Raw genomic sequence first — 24790 nt, 5'->3', positions numbered from 1 at the left:
TGTTTCTGGTCAGGAACGATGTCTTGCGCAGAAGCGTAGGGAAGCTTGTGGGTGTAGGAGTAGAGAAACGTAAAGTCCTTACCTGGCCCCCGAATGGCTAAGTATGTCTTACCTTTCTTATTCTTCCTCCAACCACCACCTTCCTCTTGGCAAATAGTAATAATTTTTGTGGAAACGCAGTCTTTACCCACCTCTTTTTCCCCCATCAGCAGGTGTGGTAGAGTACATCCAAATATAAGCAGAATTCCCCTTTTCTTTTTTCATAGACTGTATTTATTTATTTGCCAGAGAGAGCGCACAAGCAGGGGGAGCGGCAGGCAGAGGGAGAAGCAGGCTCCCCACTGAGCAGGGAGCCCCACCCAGGCTGGATCCCAGGACCCCAGGATCATGACCTGAGCTGAAGGCAGATGCTTAACCAACGGAGCCACCCAGATGCCCCATGGAATTCCCTTTTTCAGAATAATGACATTATTTGACTGATTAGACAGTTCTCTTTGGACAAGGGAGATCATCGCAGAGTATGAGCAAACTTTTTCTGTGAAGGGCCACATACTGCCTCTGTTCCCTGTTCATTTCTGTTATTGTTCTACAACCCCTTAAAAACATAAAAATCATTTTTAGTTCATGGGGCCATGGGCAGGATTTTGCCCTTGGGCTGTAGCTTGCCAACCAGTTTTAGAGCTTGAGGTCAATTTTACAGAGCCCTATTGCCAAGGAATCTAACATAGCACTTAAACGAGGGACCTGCAGCCCCCCTTTCTTGCGATCCTTCATCTTGCATCCATGCAACCTTTCTCAGCTGGGCAGTGGTATGCGTATTACCTTCTGGGCTTTGGGACGGTCTGGTGTTAACTTTGCTCTTCTTCCGTGCTACCTCCTTCAGTTTCTTGTCTTCCCATCACTGGTCTTGCCTGTCCCATTCACCCTCTTCTCCTGGGAGTTATTTGAGCTGTTAAGGGCATTAACCTTCCTTTGGGCATTTATTTAAGTTAGGAGAAAAGAGACACAACCAAAAATGATTTTTTCAAAGCAAGTTCCTCCTTTTTTGGAACATACAGGACTCCTGAATGAATTCTCTTAGAAGTGTTTATTATATATTTGTCATAAATATGCACTCGAACATTAAATTCTTCCTTATTCCTGTTGGTCACTTACTACCCACCTGGAGTTTAATACTTTCTGGTGGGTTCGGCAGAAAATAGCCTGGGCATAAGAATATGCATTCCATGAAATTTTTTTTTAATCTGGCTCTATGGATTAATCTCATCATAATAACTCCGAGAAAAATAATTTGTCCATTGAAAAACCATGTTGCCTTCAAAAAAGAAATTCAGGGGCACCTGGGTGGCTCAGTCGTTAAGTGTCTGCCTTCGGCTCAGGTCATGATCCCAGGGTCCTGGGATCGAGCCCCGCATCGGGCTCCCTGCTCTGCAGGAAGCCTGCTTCTCCCTCTCCCGCTCCCCCTGCTTGTGCTCCCTCTCTCTGTCAAATAAATAAATAAAATCTTTAAAAAAGAGAGATTTAAAAAAAGAAATTCAGACACAAGCTAGTAAAGTGTTGACCATTTAAAAGATAATGTGATCAGTGGTCTTTTGAAAAGTTTAGACAATTGAACACATTAAGAGTTTGAACATTTCTGGAATAAACTGTGGAATTTAATTGATAATGATTTTTCAGTGTTGGTGCTTTAGTTGTAGCAAATGTGCCATCCTAATGTGAGCTGTTAATACCAGGATGAGCCATGTGCCGGGTAGAACACAGTAACTCCATTCCATGCTCAGTTTTTCTATACATCTGAAACTGTTCTAAAAAACAAAGTCCGTTAATTAAAAAACAACAACAAAAAAATCCCCCAAACTGTATTAGTTTGCTCGGGCTGCCATAACCAAGTGCCATAGACTGGGTGGCTTACAGAACAGACATGTATTGCCTCCCAGTTCTGGAGCCTAGAAGTCCCAGACCAGGATGTGAGCAGAGCTGGTTCCTTCCCGGGGCTTCAGGAAAGGATCCGTTCCACACCGCTCTCCTTGGTTTGCAGATGACCGTCTTCTCAGGTCTTTCCCATTGTCCTCCGTCTGTGCGTGTCTCTGTTTCCAGTGTTCCCCATTTTATGTGGACATCGGTCGTATTGGGTTAGGACCTCTTCCCCAAATGACCTCACTTTAACTTGATTACCTGTGTCAGAGACCCGAGCTCCCATCAGGGCACATTTCTGAGGTACCAGGGGTTCGGTCTTCAACAGAGAAATTTTCGGGGGTGCAATTCAACCCATCATGCTAACCGCCCCCCCAAAATGAATGCTTCTCTCACGCCTAGCATTTTTCCAATGTGTTTCCCATGCATCCCCTCTTTTAATTTTGCGCTCACTTCGCACGCATCCGTGTGTTGGTTTTGTCCTGCAGTGACCAGCAGCAGCTGCAGCTCCTGTACTTGGAATGTGTCCTGTCCGTGCTCAGCAGCTCCTCCTCCTCCATGCGCCTGCACAGAGGCTTCACAGACCTGATCTGGTGAGTGCCCACCCACACACACCCCGCACGGTGACCCGATGCTTCTCTCCTTCCAGCTCCATGCTCAGGTGCCTGCCCATGGCATCCATGACCTACCGGTCACCTCATCCGTGTGCGAATGCTTTAGCGAGAAAGTCGGGAAATTGCTTCACTCACATGCACTGGATCAAAATACAGAGAGAAGCTTATGACGATCTTAAAATAGGACTCCAAGGGCCTCTGGCATTTTGTTGACACCATAGGCTCATGGGACTCAGGAACCAGGAGAGTGTTTTCCAGGTTTCTAGTTTATCCTAAAAGCATACAAAGGCACAGAAAGTCACACAGGGGGGCAAGAGCTATTGAATGTTATTCTTAGCCCTTCCCCGGTACGTTCTCCATCTCAACCTGAAGATTCATCACTTAATTATAGCCAGGGAGTCCCACAGGTGCCCGGGCCCTCAAGCAGCCAGTTAGCTGCTCTGGGTTCCTGGGCTTTTCCACGGGGAGGAAGTCGAATTGTATGTGACAATATACATGTCAGAATTTTAAATTAAGTTCTCCCATTAGAAGCAGAAAGAATTTTGTTATTTATCGTAAAATGAGACTTTCTAACTAAGCCATTTAGCATTTGGAGTTGGTTCCTTTACATAAGAGGGTTTCTTAATACTTGGTATTTTTATTTAGCTATTTCTGCCTTGAGCTATGAGAAAAAGCGTTCTGTTCATGTACCTAGAAGTGATGGAAAGACATGGAAAACGGGGGCAGGATGTCGCCAAAAAGAGGAGCAGGAAAGAACCAACTCTTATTAGTCATTTTTGTGGCATCTGGTATTTACCCGCAGGATTGTATTCACATTTTATCCTTTTGCCTTGTTAGCCAAACATATTTTTCCTCCTGTGTCTTGCCAGGAAAAACCTGTGCCCTGCTCTCATCGTGATCCTGGGGAACCCAATTCATGATAAAAGCATCACCTCTGCTCACAGTAGCAGTGCTGCTTCTGGCATCGAGTCAGACTCTGCATCTCCGGGAGTTTCTGACCATGGCCGGGGGTCAGGCTGCTCGTCCACTGCGCCAGCCCTGAGTGGGCCGGTGGCTCGGACCATTTATTACATCGCAGCTGAGCTGGTCCGGCTGGTAGGGTCGGTGGACTCCATGAAGCCCGTGCTCCAGTCCCTCTATCACCGTGTGCTGCTTTATCCCCCACCCCAGCACCGGGTGGAAGCCATCAAAATAATGAAAGAGGTAGGAAGGCATGAAGAACGCCACCGTGCTTGCCAGGAGGTGGGGGGCAGTATCTGAACACAGTGTCTTGCCTACAAGAAGCACTCAGAAAATGTTTGCCAATCACCTGCTAACACTTACTTGTTACCACTTGGTATCCAGTAATCGACAGTATTTTTAGGGCATGTGTTGGGAGCCTGGGTGAGGACGGGTTGATTGGTGCTCACTAATGCAAAGTCATTGATAATATAAGTGGCAGGCATCTGATTGAGCCCCAGGCTGACTTCATTCTGCTCCCTTAGGTACTGTTTGTGCAGATATATGTGTTTGTTCCCCTTTGCCAAAATTGGATTTCAAAATATTTTGTACTCAGGTTGTACATTATCACCCCCCCAAAAAAAAACATCATTACTAATCTCTGACTAGTAAAAGGAATCCCTTTGCCCCATTCCTACTTAGGCCTCATATCCCAAACATCATGACTCCTGCGAGAAGGTAAAGTTGTCCAGCTTATAACAGCCATTCCAGTGTGCTCTTTCATGGTTTTGAGGAGGTACTCCAAATAAGAATTTCTCTGCTTTCTTCCAAATAACCAGAAAGAAAAGTGGTCAACATTTTTGTATTTGTGAACTTGTTCATTGCCTTTGTTTTTGGTGCCTATGCCCAAACAACAACAAACCCAGTGTAACAAAATTCCTTTGTTGCTGCTCATCAGTTTCTCAAAAGCTTAATTTGAAATGCCTCTTGGTGTTGTTTTAAAAAGATTTCACTGTAATGAACAATGAAAAATTCTGACTCAACATTTCTAGAAATGAAGGAATGATCCAGATTCAATTGCTGGTTAAGAAAATCTATGAGCACACAATAATAATCTTTTTTTTTTTCTTACCTTCTATATGTCCAGCACGTCACATATATTATCTTTAATATTCTTAATATCTCTTTGATGTTGTATATCAACTTTTACTAGTGAAGAATGTTATTTCTTTTCTCCATCACAGATTCAGGCAATGAGAACAAAGGGTCAGCTTTAATAACTGGTCACTCCTAGGTTGGTGAACCCACTGTAGCTTTGGAGGCAAGTGAGACTAGTCTAGTTTGTCACCACTCAGACAGCAGTGGCTCTACCCTTGTTAAGTGTATAACCAGGGACGCAGGATGGGCTTTCTCTGAACAGGCAGATCTTCAAGGGGAAGAAAGAGGAAGAGACTGGCTACACATGCTCAGCTCCTTCTAAATCCACCGGTCAGGTCAGACTCCCCCTCCATCAGAAGGAAGGGAGAGAAAGAGAGGAGAGAGGTCCAGAATTTTTTTTTTAAGATTTTGTTTATTTATTCATGAGAGACAGAGAGAGAGAGAGAGAGAGAGGCAGAGGGAGAAGCAGTCTCCCAAGAAGCAGGGAGCCTGATGCGGGACTCGATCCCAGGATCCTGGGATCATGACCTGAGCCAAAGGCAGACGCTTAACCATCTGAGCCACCCAGGCGCCCGAGAGGTCCAGAATTTTATTCCACTGGATGTTCCTCCCCATAGAGATATGATGCCAGGAAAAAGGAAGTTTCCCTTTCACAAAGAAACTAAGGTTCCAAAGGGTCAAATGATTTGCCTAAGGTCACAGAGAAAGAGAAAGGGTGTACAGCCTGGTCCATCTGACCCGAAACCCATAACCTTTCCTACAACATGCTTGTTAACCATACTTGACTTTGATATTGCAATGCAGATGAATCTAGGAGCCCCTTTCCATGCTGACTCATCTACCCCTTCATGAACCTGAGCTGAAGAGTCAGGGTCTGGATCCTCTCTGCCACTCCGCAGCAAGGCTGTAGTAGCTAACTCATTTAACTCTGAACTTACAATTTTTTTTTTTTTTATCTCTACATGGTAGTAATATTCCAAAGGTTCAAAATGCAATAAGGTTTGTATAAATACCCTGTAAGTATAAAGGGCTAGACAAATACTTGGCATGCTTATTGCTATCCTAAGGAAAAGAAGAACTATGTGCAGGCTGAAAAGAGCTGGTCCACATGACCTCCTGCCCTGAGTAGTGCACCAGTTCTCACTCAGCTCCTTGTCTGCTGCCTGCCTGTTTTCTTTCTTTCATCTTTCTGAATTTAGGCTCATAAATCACCACTGTTAACAGTTTTTTTCAGGCTCTAATGGCTCCTGTTGCATCTCTCATCAAGTCTGAATTACTCTGCCCAGTTTCTAGATCCTTCTCTCACCATTCTCATTCCCCATCATTTCCCAGGATCCCTCATTCCATCTGACTGGCCCTGCTCTGCTCGGCTTGCCACTTGCCTGCCTCTATCCACGGGCCATTCCCCTTAGCAGAGTCGAGCAGTGATTCCAATATGCCAGGCGCAGCTGGCTCTTCATGTTAGTTTATTTACCAACTTTCTTGGGAAGAGAATACCATGGCCAGTTTCCAGACGGGGAAGCTGAGGCCCCATGGGAAGTTACTTGCCCAAAGTCCTTGTGGGTAGCAGGGCTACTGCGTGAGCCCAGACATTGTAAGGAGAGCTGCCTCTGCTGTCAAAAGCCTCCTCCTTTACAGTTGGGCTTCCTTAAACCATGAAATCCTCTAAATTCCATCATTTAGCAACTAATTATATGTCCCATCCCACTGATTGTTTCACAGTCCAACTTGGTACAGACTTCTTGTCCCCTCAAGTCTGTGTCTGTATATATTGCTCTTGTGTGCCCCCCACCCCACCCCCACCCCCAGTATCTAGCCCTGCAGTGCTTGCATCAGAATAAGTGCTCAATGAATTCTGACTGAATGACAGGTGGACCTGAAGATAGAATATCTGCGAAGAGGGTGTTTTGTGAGCAGTGGCCACCTTTCTTTCCCACCCACTCAGACTTGACTGGCCCTGGGCTTGTGGCTGCCCATGGCAGATCCACTCGCCACCTGAATGCTAAGTAAATACATTGCTTATGGGGCACATAGGTGTCTAAATGTATTTTCAATAAGAATTTTATTTACCACTATGCAGGAAATTTGGTATGTTTTCCCCCTTTTCATAGATTGGTCTAGCTTCCCCCGGATGATTTCACAGGGCAAGGCTGGAGTTAGACATCAGCACGTGAGTAGCAGGTCCAGGCAGTGCTGCCCTGTGGAGCACAGCCGATGGATGGGGGCCAGGTTACTCCAGTCACTATGACAACCAATCATTTGGGAAGGTTGGTAACCTGGAGACCAACATGCGCCATCTATGCACACAAGGAAAACCGCTGGGCACCCAGCATGTTTGTTTAGCCTTTCAGAGTTTGAACGCTTGGTGTGTTATCTCCCTGTTCTCTTTGTGATTTGTCGCTGCCCCATAGGTGCTGTGTGCCTGTTCATCAAAGATAGGACATTTTGTTTTTCAAACGACAATTCTCTTTTCTGTTTCCGCTTTCCGAGAAAATGAACAGTAATCAAAAGTTCACCTTGCTTCCTTTCCTCTCTCCCATGGTTTGGCTTCAGAAGGAGTTCCCTAATCTTTTTTTTTTTTAAGATTTTATTTATTTATATGAGAGGGAAAGAGAGAGAGAGAGAGAGAGTGCGCACAAGAGCAGGGGGAGGGAGAAGCAGACTCCCCGCTAAGCAGGGACTGGGATCATGACCTGAGCTGAAGGCAGACGCTTAACTGACTGAGCCACCCAGGCGCCCAGGGGTTCCCTAATCTTTATCAGACTGTGACACCCCAGCCCCTGACAGCACATCCCTCACTCCCACTGGAAGAAGCTGAGATTCAGCATGCCTTGCCTTTTTTCAAGTAGTTGTTAAGGGTTCTTCAGAAGCGTGATCACTGAATGTCCTTTCCTTCCAGATTTGGAAATAACTGAGAAATAAACCCAAGATCAATGTGGGAATTCAGATATGTCATCTAATTTATTACTGGTAAAGTTAGTGGTAAAGTTAATTATTACTGGAGATTGTAATGAGATCCCAAGAGAAAGTGAGGTTCCCCACAGCCAACCCTCTGAAATGCACCTACGCTTCTAGCAAGAGATGGGGCAGCTGGAGGCACTTAGACTCAGCCACTTCACTTGGATGCAGGGCAGGCTGGTGGCAAGAGAGAGGGTGGGGAGAGGAGAGAGATGAGGAGGGCAGGAGAGAGAGGAAAAGAGGAGGGGAAGGGGAAGGCAGAGAGAGCAGAGAGGGAGACTTGACTCTTTCAATGTCAAAAGATACAATGTGGAGAGAAAAGTAGAAGCTTCATGGCTGTACCTCCAAGAGAGGAGTTCCCAATTTCTGGGGTATGAAAGAAGTGCGGTAGGAGGGAGGGAAAGAAGAGTGCCCCTTAAGATATAACTTTTTCTAGTTAATATGCCTTTTCCTGTGAGTATAAATTACTTTGAAAATAATGGACATAGTGACAGGAAGTCTGTTCCAATACACTTAACCCAGTCTTTTCCTGAAGTCATTAGCCTCAAATTGAAATTTTCTTTAAAGATTTCTACCACATGGAAATAAAAATTAGGACTGAGCAGTTATGAAACTTCTATACCTGAAAACTTGTAAGATGTAGCCAAAGCAGTACATAGAAGGGTATTTATAGCTTAAAATGATTATATTTAAAAAATTGGAAGCCTAAAATTAATATTCTAATTTTTTGAGTTAGGTAGCTAGGAAAAGAAGAGCAAATTAAATTCAAATATAGTAAAAAGGAGGAAAAATAAGGATGAAAGCAGAAAGTAATGTGATAAAAAGCAAGTATAGTAAATCAATAAAGTAAAAAGTACCAGGGCTCTGAAAAGACTAAGAAAGTTGAAAAACTCTTGGTAAATACAATAAAAAAATTCCAGAATAGGTAAAAACAAGTAAGTAGAAATAAGAATGAAAGATGTTACAAACATTAAAGAAATTAAAGAACGTATTAAGGCCACTGAGGCCAGTAAATTTGAAAACTTAGATAAAATAGATAAATCCCTGGGAAATAATACAGCCTTTAACAGGCTGGCTCAAGAAGAAATTGAGAACCTACATAGTTCTAGAATCTTTAAAGAAATTGAATCAATAGTTAAAAATCTTTCCATTAAAAAACAACAACAACAACAACCCCACTGGCCCCATACAACATTAAAAACAAGTTATACCAACATTTAAGTAATGGATAATTCTAATAATATATGAACTTTTCCAGAGTATGGAAAGAGGCAATACTTCTCAACACATGTTTTTTCAATTTTTAAAAATTGTCTTACCTTTTGACCCCCTTCATTTTTTTTACCATCCTCCCATCCCTCACCTCTGGCAACCACCAATCCATTTTCTATAACTATGAGCTTGTTTTTTTGTTTGTTTTTTTGTCTGTTTTTTTTTTTTAAGATTCTACCTATAGGAGAGATCACATAGTATTTGTCTTTCTCTGTCTGACTTACTTCACTTAGCATAATACCCTCTAGGTTCATCCATGTTGTCACAAATGGCAATATTTCATTCTTTTTTGTAGATGAGTAATATTCCCTTGTGTGTGTGTGTGTGTGTGTGTGTGTGTGTCTGTGTGTGTACACACAACACATCTTCTTTATCTATTTATCCATTTATCCATTGAGAGGCACTTAAGTTGTTTCCATATTTTAGGTATTGTAAATAATGCTTCAGTGAACATGGGGGTGCATGTATCTTTTTGACTTAGTGTTTTTTTTCTTCAGATAAATATCCAGAAGTGGAATTGATGGATCATATGGCAATCTATTTTTAATTTTTCGAGGAACCTCCATACTGTTTTCCATAGTGGCTGCACCAATTTCCCATCAACTGTGCAAGATGGTCCTTTTTACTCCACACATCCTTGCCAATACTTGTTTTTTTAGTCTTTTGATAATAGCTCTTCTAACAAGTGTGAGGTATATCTCATGTGGTTTTGATTTGCATTTCCTGGATGATTATTAATGAACATATTTTCATGTGTCTGTTGGCCATCTATATGTCTTCTTTAGAAAAATGTCTATTCAGGTCCTCTGCCCATTTTTAAAATCAGATTATTTGGTTTTTTGCTTTTTTATTGAGTTGTATGAGTTCTTTATGGATTTTGGATATTAACCCCTTACCAGTTACATGACATGCAAATACTTTCAGTAGGTGACCTTTTCATTTTGTCAGCGGTTCCTTTGCTGTGCAGAAGCTTTTTAGTTTGATGTAGCCCCACATGATTATTTTTGCTTTTGGTGTCAGATTAAAAAAATCCTTTCCAAGACTCATGTCAAGGAGCCTACTGCCTGTGTTTTCTTCTAGGAGTTTTAAGGTTTCAGGTCTTACATTCAAGTCTTCAATCCATCTTGAGTTCATTTTTGTGTATGGTATAGGGGTCCGTTTCCATTCTTTTGCTTGTGGCTGTCCAGTTTTTCAAGCACCATTTGTTGAAGAGACTGTCCTTTCCCTAATGTATATTCTTGCCTCCTTTATTGTATTAATTAATTTAATTAATTGACGTATACATATAGGTTTATTTCTAGGATCTCTATTCTGTACTTTGTGATCTGTATGTCTGTTTTTAGGATAGTGCCATGCTGTTTTAATTACTGTAGCTTTGTAATATAATTTTAAATCAGGGAGTGTGATGCCTCCTGCTTTGTTCTTCTTTCTCAAGATTGAGTTGGCTACTCCAGGTCTTTTGAGGTTCCATACAAATTTCAGGTTTATTTGTGCTATTTCTGTGAAAAATACATTGAAAATTTGATAGAGACTGCATTAAATCTGTAGATTGCTTTGGGTAGTATGGGCATTTTAACAATATTAATTCTCCCAGTCCATGAGCCCAGGGTATCTTTCCACTTATTTGTGTCATCTTCAATTTCTTTTATTAATGTCTTGTAATTTTCAGTATTCCAGTCTTTCACCTCCTTGATTAAATTTATTCCTAGGCATTTTATTATTCTTTTTAAATGGTAGTTCATGTCTTTTATTAACCCATATATAATTACTTGTCTTCCGGTTTGTTGAAGCAATAGGTCAGACAACATTTGCCACAATAATATCTGTCGAAGTGGCTAGCCATGAAAACTCCAGCACCACATTCATCTAAAGGGCACTCCTGAAGAAGGAGACTGATTTTGCCATTCTAATCCACCTTATAGTATTTCAGAATGGCCAGTTTAACTAGCCAGTTCTCTTATGCTTATTCTTCTTGGGAGTAGTGTAAGACTTATTCTTCCTTCCTTCTTCTTAGCACCACCACCAAGTCTCAACACAAGATGAAGAGTGGACTCCTTTTGAATGTTGTAGTCGGACAAAGTACGTTCATCTCCCACTTGCTTGCCGGCAAAGATCAGCCCCTGCTGATCACAAGGAATTTCTTCCTTATCCCGAATCTTGACCTTTACATTTTCGGTTGTAGCCGAGGGTTCAACCTCAAGAGTGATAGTCTTCCCAGTAAGGGTTTTCACGAAAATCTGCATCTTGACAGTGGTTCCATGGCAGATGGCGGGTTGGAAAGGCATTGTTTTATTTTTGATGCTTTGTAAATAGGATTATTTTCTTGATTTCTCTTTCTGATAGTTTATTTGTGTATAGAAATACGACAGATTTTTGTATGTTGATTTTGTATTCTGCAACTTCACTGAATTCAGTTGTTCGTTCTAACAGTTTTTTTTATAAAGTCTGTAGGGTTTTCTATATATAATATCATGCCATCTGCGAATAGTGACAGTTTTACATCTTCCTTTCCAACTTGGATGCCTTTTATTTCTTTTCTTGCCTGATTGCTGTAACTAGGACTGACAATACTATATTGAATAAAAGCGGCAAGATTGACATCCTTGTCTTGTTCCTGATCTTAAAGGAAAAGCTTTTAGCTTTTTCCTGTTGAATATGATGCTAGCTGTGGGTTTGTAATATGTGGCCTTTATTATGTTGAGGTATGTTCCCTCTATGACCACCTTTTTGAGAATTTTTATTATAAGTAGTTGTGGAATTTCGTCAAAATACTTTTTCTGCGAGGCACCTGGGTGGCTCAGTCGTTAAGCGTCTGCCTTCAGCTCAGGTCATGATCCCAGGGTTCTGGGATCGAGCCCTACCTCGGGCTCCTGGCTTGGCAGGAAGCCTGCTTCTCCCTCTCCCTCTGCCCCTGCTTGTGTTCTCTCTCTCTCTCTCTCTCTCTCTGTCAAATAAATAAAATCTTTTTAAAAAATATTTTTCTGCATCTATTGAAATGATCTTTCCATTTTTTTCCTTCATTTTGTTATGTTGTGTATCACTTCACTAATTTGTGGACATTGAGCCATCTTTGAATCCCTGGAATAAATCCCAGTTGTTTATGGTGTATGATCCTTTTAATATGTCATTAAATTTAGTTTGATCACATTTTGTTGAAGATTTTTGCATCTATGTTCATCAGAGATATTGGCTCATAATTTTCTTTTCTTGTGGTATCCTTGTCAGGTTTTGGTATCAGGGTAATGCTAGCCTTATAAAGTGAGTTTGGAGAGTTCCCTCCTCTTCTCTTTTTTTGGAAGAGTTTAAGGATTGATATTAATTCTTCTTTGAATGTTTGATAGAATTCACTGGTGAAGACATCTGGTCCTGGACTTTTGTTGTTGGGAGGTTTTTGATTAGTGATTCAATCTCTTTACTCGTTATTGGTCAGTTTGGATATTCTTTTTCTTCATGATTCAGTCTTTGTAGGTCAAATATATCTAGAAATGTATTCATTTCTTCTAGGTTGTCCAATTTGTTGCCATATAATTGTTTATAGGATTCTCTTATGATCTTTTGTATTTCTGTGGCATCAGTTGTAATATCTCTTTCATTTCTGATTTTATTTATTTAAATCTTCTGGGTTTTTCTCTTGGTGAGTCTAGCCAAAGGTGTGTCAATTTTATCTTCCCAAGAACCAACTCTTAGTTTCATTGATCTTTTCTATTATTTTTTAGTCTGTTTCATTTATTTCTGCTGTAATCTTTCTTATTTACTTCTACTAACTTTGGGCTTTACTTGTTCTTCTTTTTCTAGTTCCTGAAAGTGTATTGTTAGATTATTTATTTGAGACTTTTCTTACTTTTTGAGGTAGGCATTTGCTGCTTTGAACTTTTCTCTTAAAACTGCTTTTGCTGCATCCCATAAATTTTGGGTTGTTATACTTCCTTTTTTTTTTTTTTTTTTTTGGTCTCAGGGTATTTTTTCATTTCTCTTTTGACTTCTTTTTTGACCCATTAGTTGTTTGGTAACATGTTGCTTAATCTCCACATATTTTTGAATTTTCCAGTTTTCTTCATGTAATTAATTTCTAGTTTCACGCCAATGTGGTTAGAAAAGATGTTGGATATGATTTCAGTTATCTTAAATTTAAGATTTGTTTTGTGCCCTAACATATGATCTATCCTGGAGAATGTTCCATGTACACTTGATCAGTCCAGTTTTTGAAGCTAACCAGTTTTGATAGCAAAATGAGACAGAGTACAGGGAAGTTAAATTATAGGCCATTCTCAGTAAAGAACATAGATGTAAGTGCTTTATTGTTCTGTGCTATTAAATTTTTTGAAATAATCCCTCAGAGAATTTGCTTTGTCTAAGCTAGTCCTGAATTGGGGAGCTGGGAACCCAACTGGGGAGCTGGGAACCCCTCTATGACAAGAGGAATACCAAATCAGTTTTATTAAGATTTGTAGTTCCAAAGACTTGCGTTTTTTTCCTTAGATTGTATCACTCACTTTCTCTAAAGTTCATGTTTATTTGAGCCCACAATTTTAAAACCTTGTGCTTTTTTATGATATTCACTATACTGTTATTTTTTCCCTCTTTTTCTTAAAGCTACTTGGGAGCCCACAGCGTCTCTGTGATTTGGCAGGACCCAGCTCCACTGAACCAGAATCTAGAAAAAGATCAATTTCAAAAAGAAAGTCTCATCTGGATCTTCTCAAACTGTATGCTACATTCCCCTTTTCCATCTATTATTGCTTGGCAAAGACTTTCTCTGAATACCTTTGACCTTGTTTTTAAATCCCTGAAATTTTTTATGAATCTGCATTATGTGGAATTTTATTGTTTAATAATCTTCCCACAAGCCATATGAGAAATCTTATTTCAATATATTATGATCATGTTCTCCATATTTTCATATTGGCTTAAAGTGAACCCAATGTGCAAAATGAAATGTACAACAATTATCCATTGGAGTTATTTTAGGGAAAAACTTTCTGAATCACAGTATTATAAGGTTCCTTTACAGGTAGCCCCCCCCCCCCCCAGAAAACTAAATATTGTCTGATTTGTAATAGCTGTATTCACATGCATGTGTTCAAGAACATGATTGTTTTATAGAGGATGTCCTCATTATCATATAGCCATTGTAACTACTTTCTTTTTGAAAAACTGAACATAATACAAAAGTGAGCTTATTCAATGCCTGTCCTCTGTCCTTGTGGAGATTATAAATGCCCATCTGGAATTTTTGTGCGTACCCAAATAAACCAGCCAACAAGAGAGAATGTGATTCAAAGTGGGCCACTTTTCCTGGACGTTTTCCTCTACCAGCCTGAGCATGTTTGCTTCATTTACTCCTTGGCCCAGACCACTGAATTCCGTGCAGGTCGGAGGATCTGTTTTGAATACTGTGCTGTTCACCAGACGAACACGTCTTGTTCATCTTGGAGCACTCTCCCATGTTTCTTACACTGTTGTTTTCTCCTTTGGACCCTTAGCATCATGGACGGCATGACGGAAGCGTGCATCAAGGGCGGCATCGAAGCGTGCTACGCCGCCGTGTCCTGCGTCTGCACCTTGCTCGGGGCCTTGGACGAGCTCAGCCAGGGCAAGGGCTTGAGCGAAGGCCAGGTCCAGCTGCTGCTGCAGCGCCTGGAGGAGCTGAAGGACGGCGCCGAGTGGAGCCGGGACTCCATGGAGATCAACGAGGCCGACTTCCGCTGGCAGCGGCGCGTCCTGTCCTCGGAGCACACGTCGTGGGAGTTGGGGAACGAGAGGAGCCCCGACATCAGCATCAGCGTGACCACCGACACGGGCCAGACCACGCTGGAGGGCGAGATGGGCCAGACGACGCCCGAGGAGCACTCGGACCACCACAAGAGCAGCCTCAAGTCGCCAGCCGCGCCCGAGAGGAAGGAGATTCTGAGCAAGGTGCCGGAGCCCGAAGCCGTTGACCAACCAGACGTGGTGCAGAGAAGCCACACGGTTGCTTTCCCCGACATAACTAACTTCCTGTCAGTGGACTGCAGGATGAGGTCGTACGGCTCCAGATACAGCGAGAGCAATTTCAGCGTGGATGACCAAGACCTTTCGCGGACCGAATTTGATTCCTGTGATCAGTACTCGATGGCGGCCGAGAAGGACTCGGGGAGGTCAGACGTGTCGGACATTGGGTCAGACAACGGCTCGCTGGCGGACGAAGAGCAGACCCCTCGGGACTGCCTGGGCCACCGGTCCCTGCGGACTGCCGCTCTGTCCCTGAAACTGTTGAAGAACCAGGAGGCGGACCAGCACAGTGCCAGGCTGTTCCTGCAGTCCCTGGAAAGCCTCCTCCCCCGCCTGCTGGCTCTGCCCAGCGTGGAGGAGGTGGACTCGGCCCTCCAGAACTTCGCCTCTACCTTCTGCTCAGGTGTGTACACGGCCTCGGCTATAGAGTCAGTAAGGGTGTTCAGGGCATTTTGCTGAAATGGGAAATGACCGTCCTGCCTGTAGTTTGAAGTGCTCCAAACATCTTAGTTGCGCCTGGGATTCCTTATATTTGAAGAGAACAAAGGAATGTAAGACTTACTGGCGTGGTTGGAATTGTAGGCAGTTGGTGCCTGGGATATTCTTAGGTTGATAGATGGATAAGGTGCAGAGTAAAGAGTAAGAGCTTACTGCCTTCTAGAAAGCTGCTGCTGACAAACAAAATGACAATCTCCGACTCTCAAAACATTGAGTTCTCAGTATGCTTCTACACCTCCGTGTCTAAAAATCACAAAGCAGTGCACTTTTGGTATATCAGTATGTAAACTATTTTAAATGAGGTCTTGAATCAGATGCAGGCTGTGTGAATTCCCCTGAACTTCCGGTGTGGGGTATTCCAGCGTCTGGTCATCACGGGGGCTTTCTGGTGGCCAGTCCCCAGCCAGAGCCCACCCAGAGTCGCCTCTTTAGAACAAAAGGTGTTCCTAGAGCTCTTCACTTAGGCATTTACAAGGGTTTTAGGAGTCAGGATGAGGTCAAAGACAAATACTAGAACAAGAGATGCTTCTAGTGTCCATATCACTTAGGACATTGTAAGGATTTTAGGAGCTCTGTGCCAGGAAAGGGGCAGAAACCAATATGAATATTTTCTATTACCTCACAGTACTGCAGAAAGAAAGCAATTTATGGGTACAAAACATTTATGGCAGAAATAACTGAGTGTCTGACTCCTAGGAAGTCAGTCACCTGTGCCTTCCCCTGACATTCATAGGTCTCTTGACCACAAACTACTGAGGCAGATGGACCTTGCTGGGCTTGTGCTCACATAAAAAGGACTAACCCTGAGAATGAACACAGAACTGTTAAAAGTCAAGATCACCATTTGCTCTTCCCGCCTCTAAGTCTTGAGCATGTGTTTGTCGTTGCACTTACCACATCTATCATAGTGATTTGTGAATGCCTCCACCCTTCCCCCTGTGTACTTTCAGCTCCGGTGTGGTCCAGCCATGTCTAACACATATTCGATCTTCAAACAAAGAACACATCACACAGATATACAAAAAAAAAAAAAAAAATTGTAGCCCAGTTACTGAAACTTGGTAGAAGCTAACTGCTGTACTGTTAAGAGGCAGCTTAATAAGTATGTTTAAGAAACTGACCAGATTGTCCTTTGTCAAAAGGACACAAAAAAGACACTTAAATTGAGGTATATTTAAGGAAGGACATTTTTTAATATGAGAATGATCCAAAGTTGTAAGCACCAGCAGAGATAAAGAACTTTCAGTCCTGGACTAATACTCCTGGACTTCTCAACCTATCTAGAAATTGGAAAGAGATGCATATAATTTCTCAGCTTTCCTAACTGCACTGTGATTCTTTTCGAGACATAAAAATGCCTATTTTTAAGGCTACCCAACATTTTTTTTCTCAATACTTTACCTTTTGGAATTAAATACAAAAATAAAGTTGGGATATTTGATTTGTGTGAAGGAACACACACACATGTGCAAAATTCATGTTTCATTGACAGACTAAGATAATGTATAAATACTCTTCTTAAAAATTCTATTTCTCCTTAATATCTTTTATGCTACCATCATTAAATTTATTATCTTACTAAACATTGCTAGTATATGCTTTTTGTATGTATCTCTTCCTTTCTCTCTCTCTCTCTCTCACACACACACACACACCCAGTGACGCTTCATCAGTCAACATTTATAGAGAAGCTTCCATGTGCTCTGAACTAGGGGACTCAAGATATGCATGCCTTATTCTCAATAAATGTGTATTGACTGTAGATTCATGAGCTTGCTCTTTGGTCCCTTAACATGTGAAATAGGTCATGGGCTGAAGAAGTAAGTCATGGGTAAAGCCTGAGTTGAAAGGAATGTTCACTCCCCTTTGGAGGGGGTTTGGTAGAGCCTCTGAGCCTGTGCTTATTCTCGCTGGTAATATTCATGGGGAGAGGAGCTCAGCGGCCTGCTCTGACCAGCTTCCCTGGTCAGACAGGCTGGCAAACATCAGTGATGCCAAGGAACAGCCGTATATCTGACTGTAGCACTGCCACTGGCTGGCATCATCATCAGGGATGAGTCAGTGGTGGCCTTGACTCATCAAGAAATGGGAAAATTATATTTAGGACCTTCTATTTAAAATAAAAATAATCTTGGGGCACCTGGGTGGCTCAGTCAGTTAAGTGTCCAACTCTTGGTTTCAATTCAGGTCATGATCTCAGGGTTGTGAGATCGAGCCCCAAGTCGGGCTCCACACCAGGCGTGGGGTCTGCTTAAGATTCTTTTTCTCCCTCTCCTTCTGCCCCCCAAATACATACATAAAATTATAATAATCCATACAAAACAACGCAGCTGCAGAAATTTCAGCATTTAAATATGTAAGATCTAACATTCAGATTACTTCATATTTATCAACAACATCCCCAAGTAATTCCAGATAAATGAGTTGTTGTAGTGGTAAAGACCGACTCTCAAAGGCCCTGCTTCATTTCCTTTGAGAATTAGGAAATATAATCCTAGCAAAGTCTTTTGTAAAATTTAAAGCTAAATTAAATCTTAACAGTTGTTTTTGTGCCTTTCAAATCAATACTTATTTACAGTACATGCTGAACAGAGCTTGAGTGAATTTGTTCACTCAATTTTTTCCAGAATGTGGCCCCACGGATGTTGCAAACTGCTCAAATTTCAGAGGTCAGTAAAATGTCCCATCAGACCCAATATGTTATGACATTAATTTTTACGTGTATGAATCAATACATTGAAAAAAGGATCCAAATCTTTTGGTTGTTTCCAAATATAATTTTTAGTAAATGTCTGTAACTGAATTAGTCATTTGTCTTTTTAGTTCTAGTGACCTCCACAATATTTTTACCAATTAGGAGTTGGTCTGTCTTTACAGATTACAGACCCATCATGCTGTGGTCCTGCTAACAATAGATATAGGACTGTACCTCAGTCACATCTGTGGTTTAATGGATCACATTGACCATTGCTGTGGGTCAGCCAAAGCTGCTAGATGCTGGCCTAGGTCCACTTCTGCACTGAGCCTGTGCGCTCTCTCCCCCTGCAAGCATCACCTCCAAGATGAAAGACTAGTAAAAGAAAAACATCTGTACCCTGCAGGGGCAAGAGAGAAGGCAGATGGCCTTTGTTCATCCAAGACAACGTTTAAAAGGAAACAATAGGAAATGAGAAGAGAGAGTCTCCCTGAGTGATAACCCAGATATTTTGCTCACTATTTACTTCGATGTCAAAAGCTTTAAACCTTATTTTGTCAAAAACTCCCATTGAACATTTGCCCCTGACTTGTTATCAGGGTCTGCTCTGCTGGCTGAGACCAGATTCGCTCAGCGTTTCTCAGGGACCCCTGTCCTCAGACAACTAACATCCAGTTGAAATGAGCCCCCTTAATTCCACATGATTCAAGGGAGCCTTTCCTTTGAAACCAATGAAAGTTTTTTTACAGTGGGGGAGTTTGAAAACGTCTGAACAAAATGGATTTTATAAATAATTTTTTTTAAAGATTTATTTGAGAGAGAGAGAGAAAAAACATGAGTGGGTGAAGGACAGAGGGAAAAGTAGACTCCCTGCTGAGCAGGGAGCCTGATACAGGGCTTGATTCCAAGAGTCCGGGATCATGACCTGAGCCGAAGGCAGACGCTCAACCAACTGAGCCACCCCAAAATGGGTTTTATAAAGATGGGAGTGGACATGAACTGTGACAACTGCAGAAATTCCTTCCTCATCCTGCACTGAACAGAGTAACATCCATGTGAAGTGGCTCCTCGGGGACGAAAAAGCAAGAGCCAGCCTCACACAGCAACGAATGGAGGGGCACAGGTACTTACTTGGCTTTGGGATCACTGTTCCTTAGATTAGTGGTGTTCAGTTACAATCTTGAGATTCACTGTGACCACATATAAGGCTTATTACAAGCAATTTGATGTTTATAAAGTACCAAATTTCATAAAAGATAGTACAGCAAGTATGAATCTCAGTTATGCAAGAAATATCTATTTCTTTGAATTAAAACAAACCTGACTCTAGATCCCCAGCCAGCCAGGCCGGCCACACATTTGAGGCTAGCCCTCAGATCCCCATTCCAGGGAAAACCAGAAGCCGGAGCTTATGTGGGATCTGGACAGGGAGGCCTCTCACCTCTCACATGGCCAAGGAGCTCCCACTGTGCACTTCACAGGCTCCCTGATGTCCTGTGATTTTGCTACCCCTCTGCCAACATGGCACCTGGACTGCTCTGGCAAGGCTGGGAGCCCCTGGCCACCATCATATGTTCTCTGAGACCCCACCAGTTGCCCCCACACTGCCAGGCAGCAGGAAGCCACAGACCTCAACTGCCGCCCATTCAGGACTCTCCCTTCTCTGCCTCGCTGCTTCCTCTCTCCTCTCATTGCCTTCTGGGAATGGGCCACAGTCTCTGGAAGGGGCTCTGGCTTTGTGGATACCAAACCAGGAAGGCAAGTATGCGCTTGCCAGCTTCAGTTTTTCGCCCTGGGATTTAAACATTCCAGAAGATGGTAATACAAATTTAACTCGATATCTCTGTGGAATGCAAAGTGTTAAATACAAAAAGAAAACCTCAAATAAGTCAATGTGTTACCCTGCCTCTACCAATTAGGATAAGGTTTGTTTGCCTTTGGTGGAAAATTCAAGTGTTTTAAGATTCAGTTTCTTTCCCCTAAATTACACCTGAGGTAGGCTGTCCAGCGCTCTGTGATGACTCTCCTGTCTTCCTGCCCTACCATTGTTAACATGGGATTTTCATCCTCAGGGTTCCTCATTTACCAAGATGACTGCTGCTGGTGGAGTTGTTCGTTTGCTTTAACAAAGGGAGGAAGAGAAGTATTCTGGAAGCAGGGTTAGGGAATAAGTAGTCTCACAAAATCCTCCTCCAATACCCTGGCATTTGTGGAATATGAAATTTGGAGAATATAATAATATAAAGACCAAAAAAAAACCCCATAATTATACACCACCCAGAGATTGCCTCTGAAATATCTTGGTGTCTTCCCTTGGAGTCGTTTTCCAGCATTTATATGTGTCTGTGAGGATAATAATAATGAACACGAACATAGCACTTCCTAAGTGCCCTGCATTGACTAAGGGTTTTACCTATATTAATTCATTTAATACTCATAATAACCCCAAAGGGTAGGGAGTATTATTATCCTCATTTTATAGGTGAGAAAACTGAGGCACAGAGAGGTCAAATAAGTCAAACAAGGTGCACAGCTACAAAGTGGTGATGCCAGGGTACAAACCTCCACAGTCTGGCTCCAGAGACCTGTTCCTAGTACCACCCTGTGCCTGCTTGGCGGGGGGGGGGGGCGGCGGATGGAGGGGTGATGAATGCATGGGCAAATCAGAGGCTCTGTTCAAGAACACAAAATCCCCTGGAGTTGATTGGCCGTGATTAAAAAAAAACAGCCACAGACTGTAGCCCAGCAAAAGTGGGACAGTTTTCCAAGTCCTGACAGATGCACACCCATGGAAGCCCATCATCCCATTGGATCCTGAGAGAACCTCAGGAATTTATACTAAGGGAGCAGAAACTCAAGCAGAGATTTCTATATCAAAATGTATATGAAAGCAGAAATATTAGAAATAACCTAAATGCCCCAAAATAAGGGGAAAGTTAAATGAGTCCTACTAAATCCATTTATGACACTATGTAGATATTTAAAATGATGTTTTCAAGTGATATTTAATGATACGGTTAACGGTCACAATGTAATTTTAAAAAGGATTCAAAATTAACTTCAAATGTTAATACTTAGCTCAGGTTGGTATAATTACAGATTATTTTCATTTTCTTCTTTGTACCTTTTTCGAAACCCCTTAAAAATTTTTTCTTATGACTTCTATCATCAGAAAAGAAAACAGTAATGTTATTTAAAAATTAGAACCATAGAACTTAATTAAAGAAATATATTACCAAGTAAAATAGTGTAATCTTTTTGTTTTAATTGAAGTATAGTTGACACACAATGTTACAGCAATTTCAGGTGTGCAACATTGTGATTGGACAGGTCTATACATTATCCTGTGCTCCCCACAAGTGTAGGGTATCTGTCACCACACAACACTATTAAAATACCATTGACCATACTCCCTGTGCTGTACCTTTTATTCCCATGACTTACTCATTCCATAACTGGAAGCCTGTTATCTCCCACTCCCCTTCACCCATTTTTCTTACCCCCCGCCCCTCCCCTCTGGCAACCATCAGTTTGTTCTCTGTACTTACAAGTCTGTTTCTGCTTTTTGTTTATTTGTTTTGCATTTTAGATTCCACATGTAAGTGAAATCATACGGTGTTTGTCTTTCTCTGTCTGACGTATTTCACTTAGCATAATACCCCCAAGGTCCATCCATATTGTTGCAAATGACAGGATCTCATTTTTCTAATGGCTGAATCATATTCCATTACGTGTGTGTATGTATATTTACACACACACACACACACACACACACACACACACACCACATCTTCTTTACCCATTCATCTATGGATGGACACTTGGGTTGCTTCCATACTTGGTTATTATAAATAATGCCATGATAAACATAGAGGTGCATATTTTTCACCCCTGTCATTTTCTTTGAGTAAATACTCAGTAGTGGAATTACTAGATCATAGGATATTTCTATTTGTTATTTTTTAAGGGACCTCCATACTGTTTCCCACAGTAGCTGTACCAATTTACATTCCCACCAACAGGGCATGAGGGTTCCTTTTTCTCCACATCCTCACCAACACTTGTTATTTCTTGTCTTTTTGATTCTAGCCACTCTGACAGGCGTAAGATGATATATCATTGTGGTTTTGGTTTGCACTTCCCTGATGATTAGTGCTGTGGAACATCTTTTTGTGCGTGTGTTTGCCATCTGTACGTGTTCTGTGGGAAAATGTGTATTCAGGTCCTCTGCCCATTTTTTAATCAGATTATTTGATTTTTTGGTGTCGTATAAGTTGTATAAGTTCTTCATATATTTTGGATTTCCACCCCTTATTGGATATGTCATTCACAGATATCTTCTCCTATTCAGTAGGTTGCTTTTTTGTTTTGTTGATGGTTTCCATTGCTGTGTAAAAAGCTTTTTATTTTGTTGTAGTCCCAATAGTTTATTTTCGCTTTTGTTTCCTTTGCCTAAGGAGACATATTTTAAAAAATGTTGTTAAGACCAATGTCAAAGAAATTACTGCCTATTTTTCTTCTGGGAGTTTTATGGTTTCATGTCTCACATTTAGGTCCTTAATCCAGTTGGAGTTAGTGTAAGAAAGTGATCCAATTTTATTCTGAGTGTAGCTGTCTAGTTTTCTAGTTTTCTAGCATCATTTACTGAAGAAACTATCTTTTCCCCGTTGTGTATTCTTAGAGCCTCTTCTCTTGTATATTAATAGACTATGTAAGCATGGGTTTATTTCTGGGATCTCTGTTCTGTGCTATTGATCTGTATGTCTGTTTATGTGCCAGTACCATACTGTTTTGGTTACTACAGCTTTATAGTAAATTCTTGAAATCTGCGATTGTGATGCCTTTCTGAAGATTGCTTTGGCCATTTGAGGTTCTTTTGAGGTTCCATGCAAATTATAGGATTCTTCTAGTTCTGTGAAAAATACTATTGGTATTTTGATAGAGATTGCATTGAATCTGTAGAGTGCTTTGGTAGCGTGGACATTTTATCAATATGAATGCTTCCAATCCATCCAGGGTATCTTTCCATTTATTTGTGTCATCTTCAGTTTCTTTTATCCATGTTGCATGATTTTCAGAGTATAGGTCTTTTACTTCCTTGGTTAAGTTTATTGCAGGGTATTTCATTCTTTTGTGGGCAATTATAAATGGAATTGTTTTCTTAATTTCTCTTTCTGCGACTTTGTTATTAGTATAAAGAAATGCAACCAAAAAATCATATGCTATTATTACAAAGGTTTAGAAAGTCAATAATGCCCAGTGTTGCTGAGTGGGTATAACAGTGTTCTTATGCACCATTGGTGGGAAGAAAAATTGGTATAAAACTGTTTGGAAGATAGATTTGGGCTGTATCTGTCAAACTTTATATATGTATTTAGTCTGCCTTAAGGAATTTATCCCACAGATGCACTTGCATTAAGTGCTAAAAGTCATTTCATCATTTCAGCTTTTTATCATAATTTATCATAATTGAGACTACATAAATGTCTACCAAGAGAGCATTAGTTAAATAAATCACACTCCAACCATGCATTGGTATATGCATAGTTATTTGAAAAGAATGATATATAGATCTGTAAGTGCTAATATCAATAGATATCTAAGGGCACCTGGGTGGGTCAGTTGGTTAAGTATCTGACTCTTGATTTCAGCTCAGGTCATGATCTCAGGGTCATGAGATCAAGATCTGCATCAGGTGTCACACAGAGCATGGAGCCTGCTTAAGATTCTCTCTCTCTCTCCCCCCCACCACTTGCACACACTATCTCTCTAAAAAAATAAAATAAAAAGAGATATCTAACATATATTGCTAAGAAAACACCAAGTCTCATAGTACAATGTATGTAGTATGATCTCATTTGTGATTATATTTCCACACAATATGTACAAGGAAGTAAGTCTACTGGGGTGGTTATCACTGGGGCTTGGGAGAAGCAGGGACTAATTACCCTTATTTTTTATATTTTTTTAGTATGGTTAAATGACAAAAGCATTTAATGTGTATTTTAAAAGACACATTAAATTAAGACATGGAGGAGATGTTTCAAGGTCACTTATGCTAATCTTGTATCCAGTCTTTCAGTGGTAGCCAATCAAGCAAATGACCCATCCTTCTGTTCCTGACAGTAAAGAACATCTTAATTATAGAGGGAGAGAATGAACTTTAGTTACAGAACACTGGAAAAAATAAATAGACAGAATGTGTTAAAGGTCAGAGCTCCTGTAGTTTGTCATTCCAAATTTATAACACTTCAGTGAACCCAATCAGAGGATGAATTTAAAATAGAGTATCTGTTTGAGAGGGACATGATAGAGTACCATCTTTTCACGACATTAGAAACAAGTACAGCATGGCATCATCCAAAAAGCCTGGGGTTTGAGCCCAAAAAACCTTTGCCAATTTCTAGCTATATAACTTTAGGCAAATTACTTTAATATTTCTGAGGCACTTTCCTCACTGATAAAATAAAGGAAAGCAATCAGTATAGACTTTATATGTCAAATGAAATAAAGTATGAGAAGAGATTGATTCTAAAAATTAGAAAGCACTTAATAAATTATAGCTATTGTATTTGCTCCATTATTAACATCACCAGTGAACTCTATCTGGTATGGCAAGAAAATGAGTGTCTTCCTTAAGTTGATAGATTATACATCCGTTTGGCGGGGGGGGGGGGGGTTGTTTTTTTTAATTTTCTCTTCCTTATGATTTTCTTCTTTTCTTTTTTTTAGTATTATTATGTTAATCACC

At 41.1% G+C, this 24790-nt stretch overlaps 1 protein-coding gene and 1 pseudogene across 2 annotated transcripts in view; one reads left to right on the top strand and one right to left on the bottom strand.

Annotated features, from left to right (window-relative positions):
* Nucleotides 1-24790, top strand: part of ARFGEF3 (ARFGEF family member 3) — a 173475-nt gene that overhangs the window by 88474 nt on the left and 60211 nt on the right. For both annotated transcript variants that reach the window (XM_028121412.2, XM_088024244.1), the window contains 4 exons: nt 2403-2507; nt 3398-3731; nt 13449-13561; nt 14339-15249. In XM_028121412.2, coding sequence (XP_027977213.1) covers nt 2403-2507; nt 3398-3731; nt 13449-13561; nt 14339-15249 — 1463 coding nt within the window. The remainder of the gene's footprint in view (nt 1-2402; nt 2508-3397; nt 3732-13448; nt 13562-14338; nt 15250-24790) is intronic.
* Nucleotides 10621-11098, bottom strand: LOC114222751 (ubiquitin-ribosomal protein eS31 fusion protein pseudogene; annotated as a pseudogene).

The sequence above is a fragment of the Eumetopias jubatus genome, unplaced genomic scaffold (genome assembly GCF_037043125.1).
Source record: "Eumetopias jubatus isolate StellerSeaLion01/CBP00866 unplaced genomic scaffold, mEumJub1_p1.0 scaffold_6, whole genome shotgun sequence".
Classification (NCBI taxonomy): Eukaryota; Metazoa; Chordata; class Mammalia; order Carnivora; family Otariidae; genus Eumetopias; species Eumetopias jubatus.
This window is presented reverse-complemented; position numbering and strand designations above follow the sequence as displayed.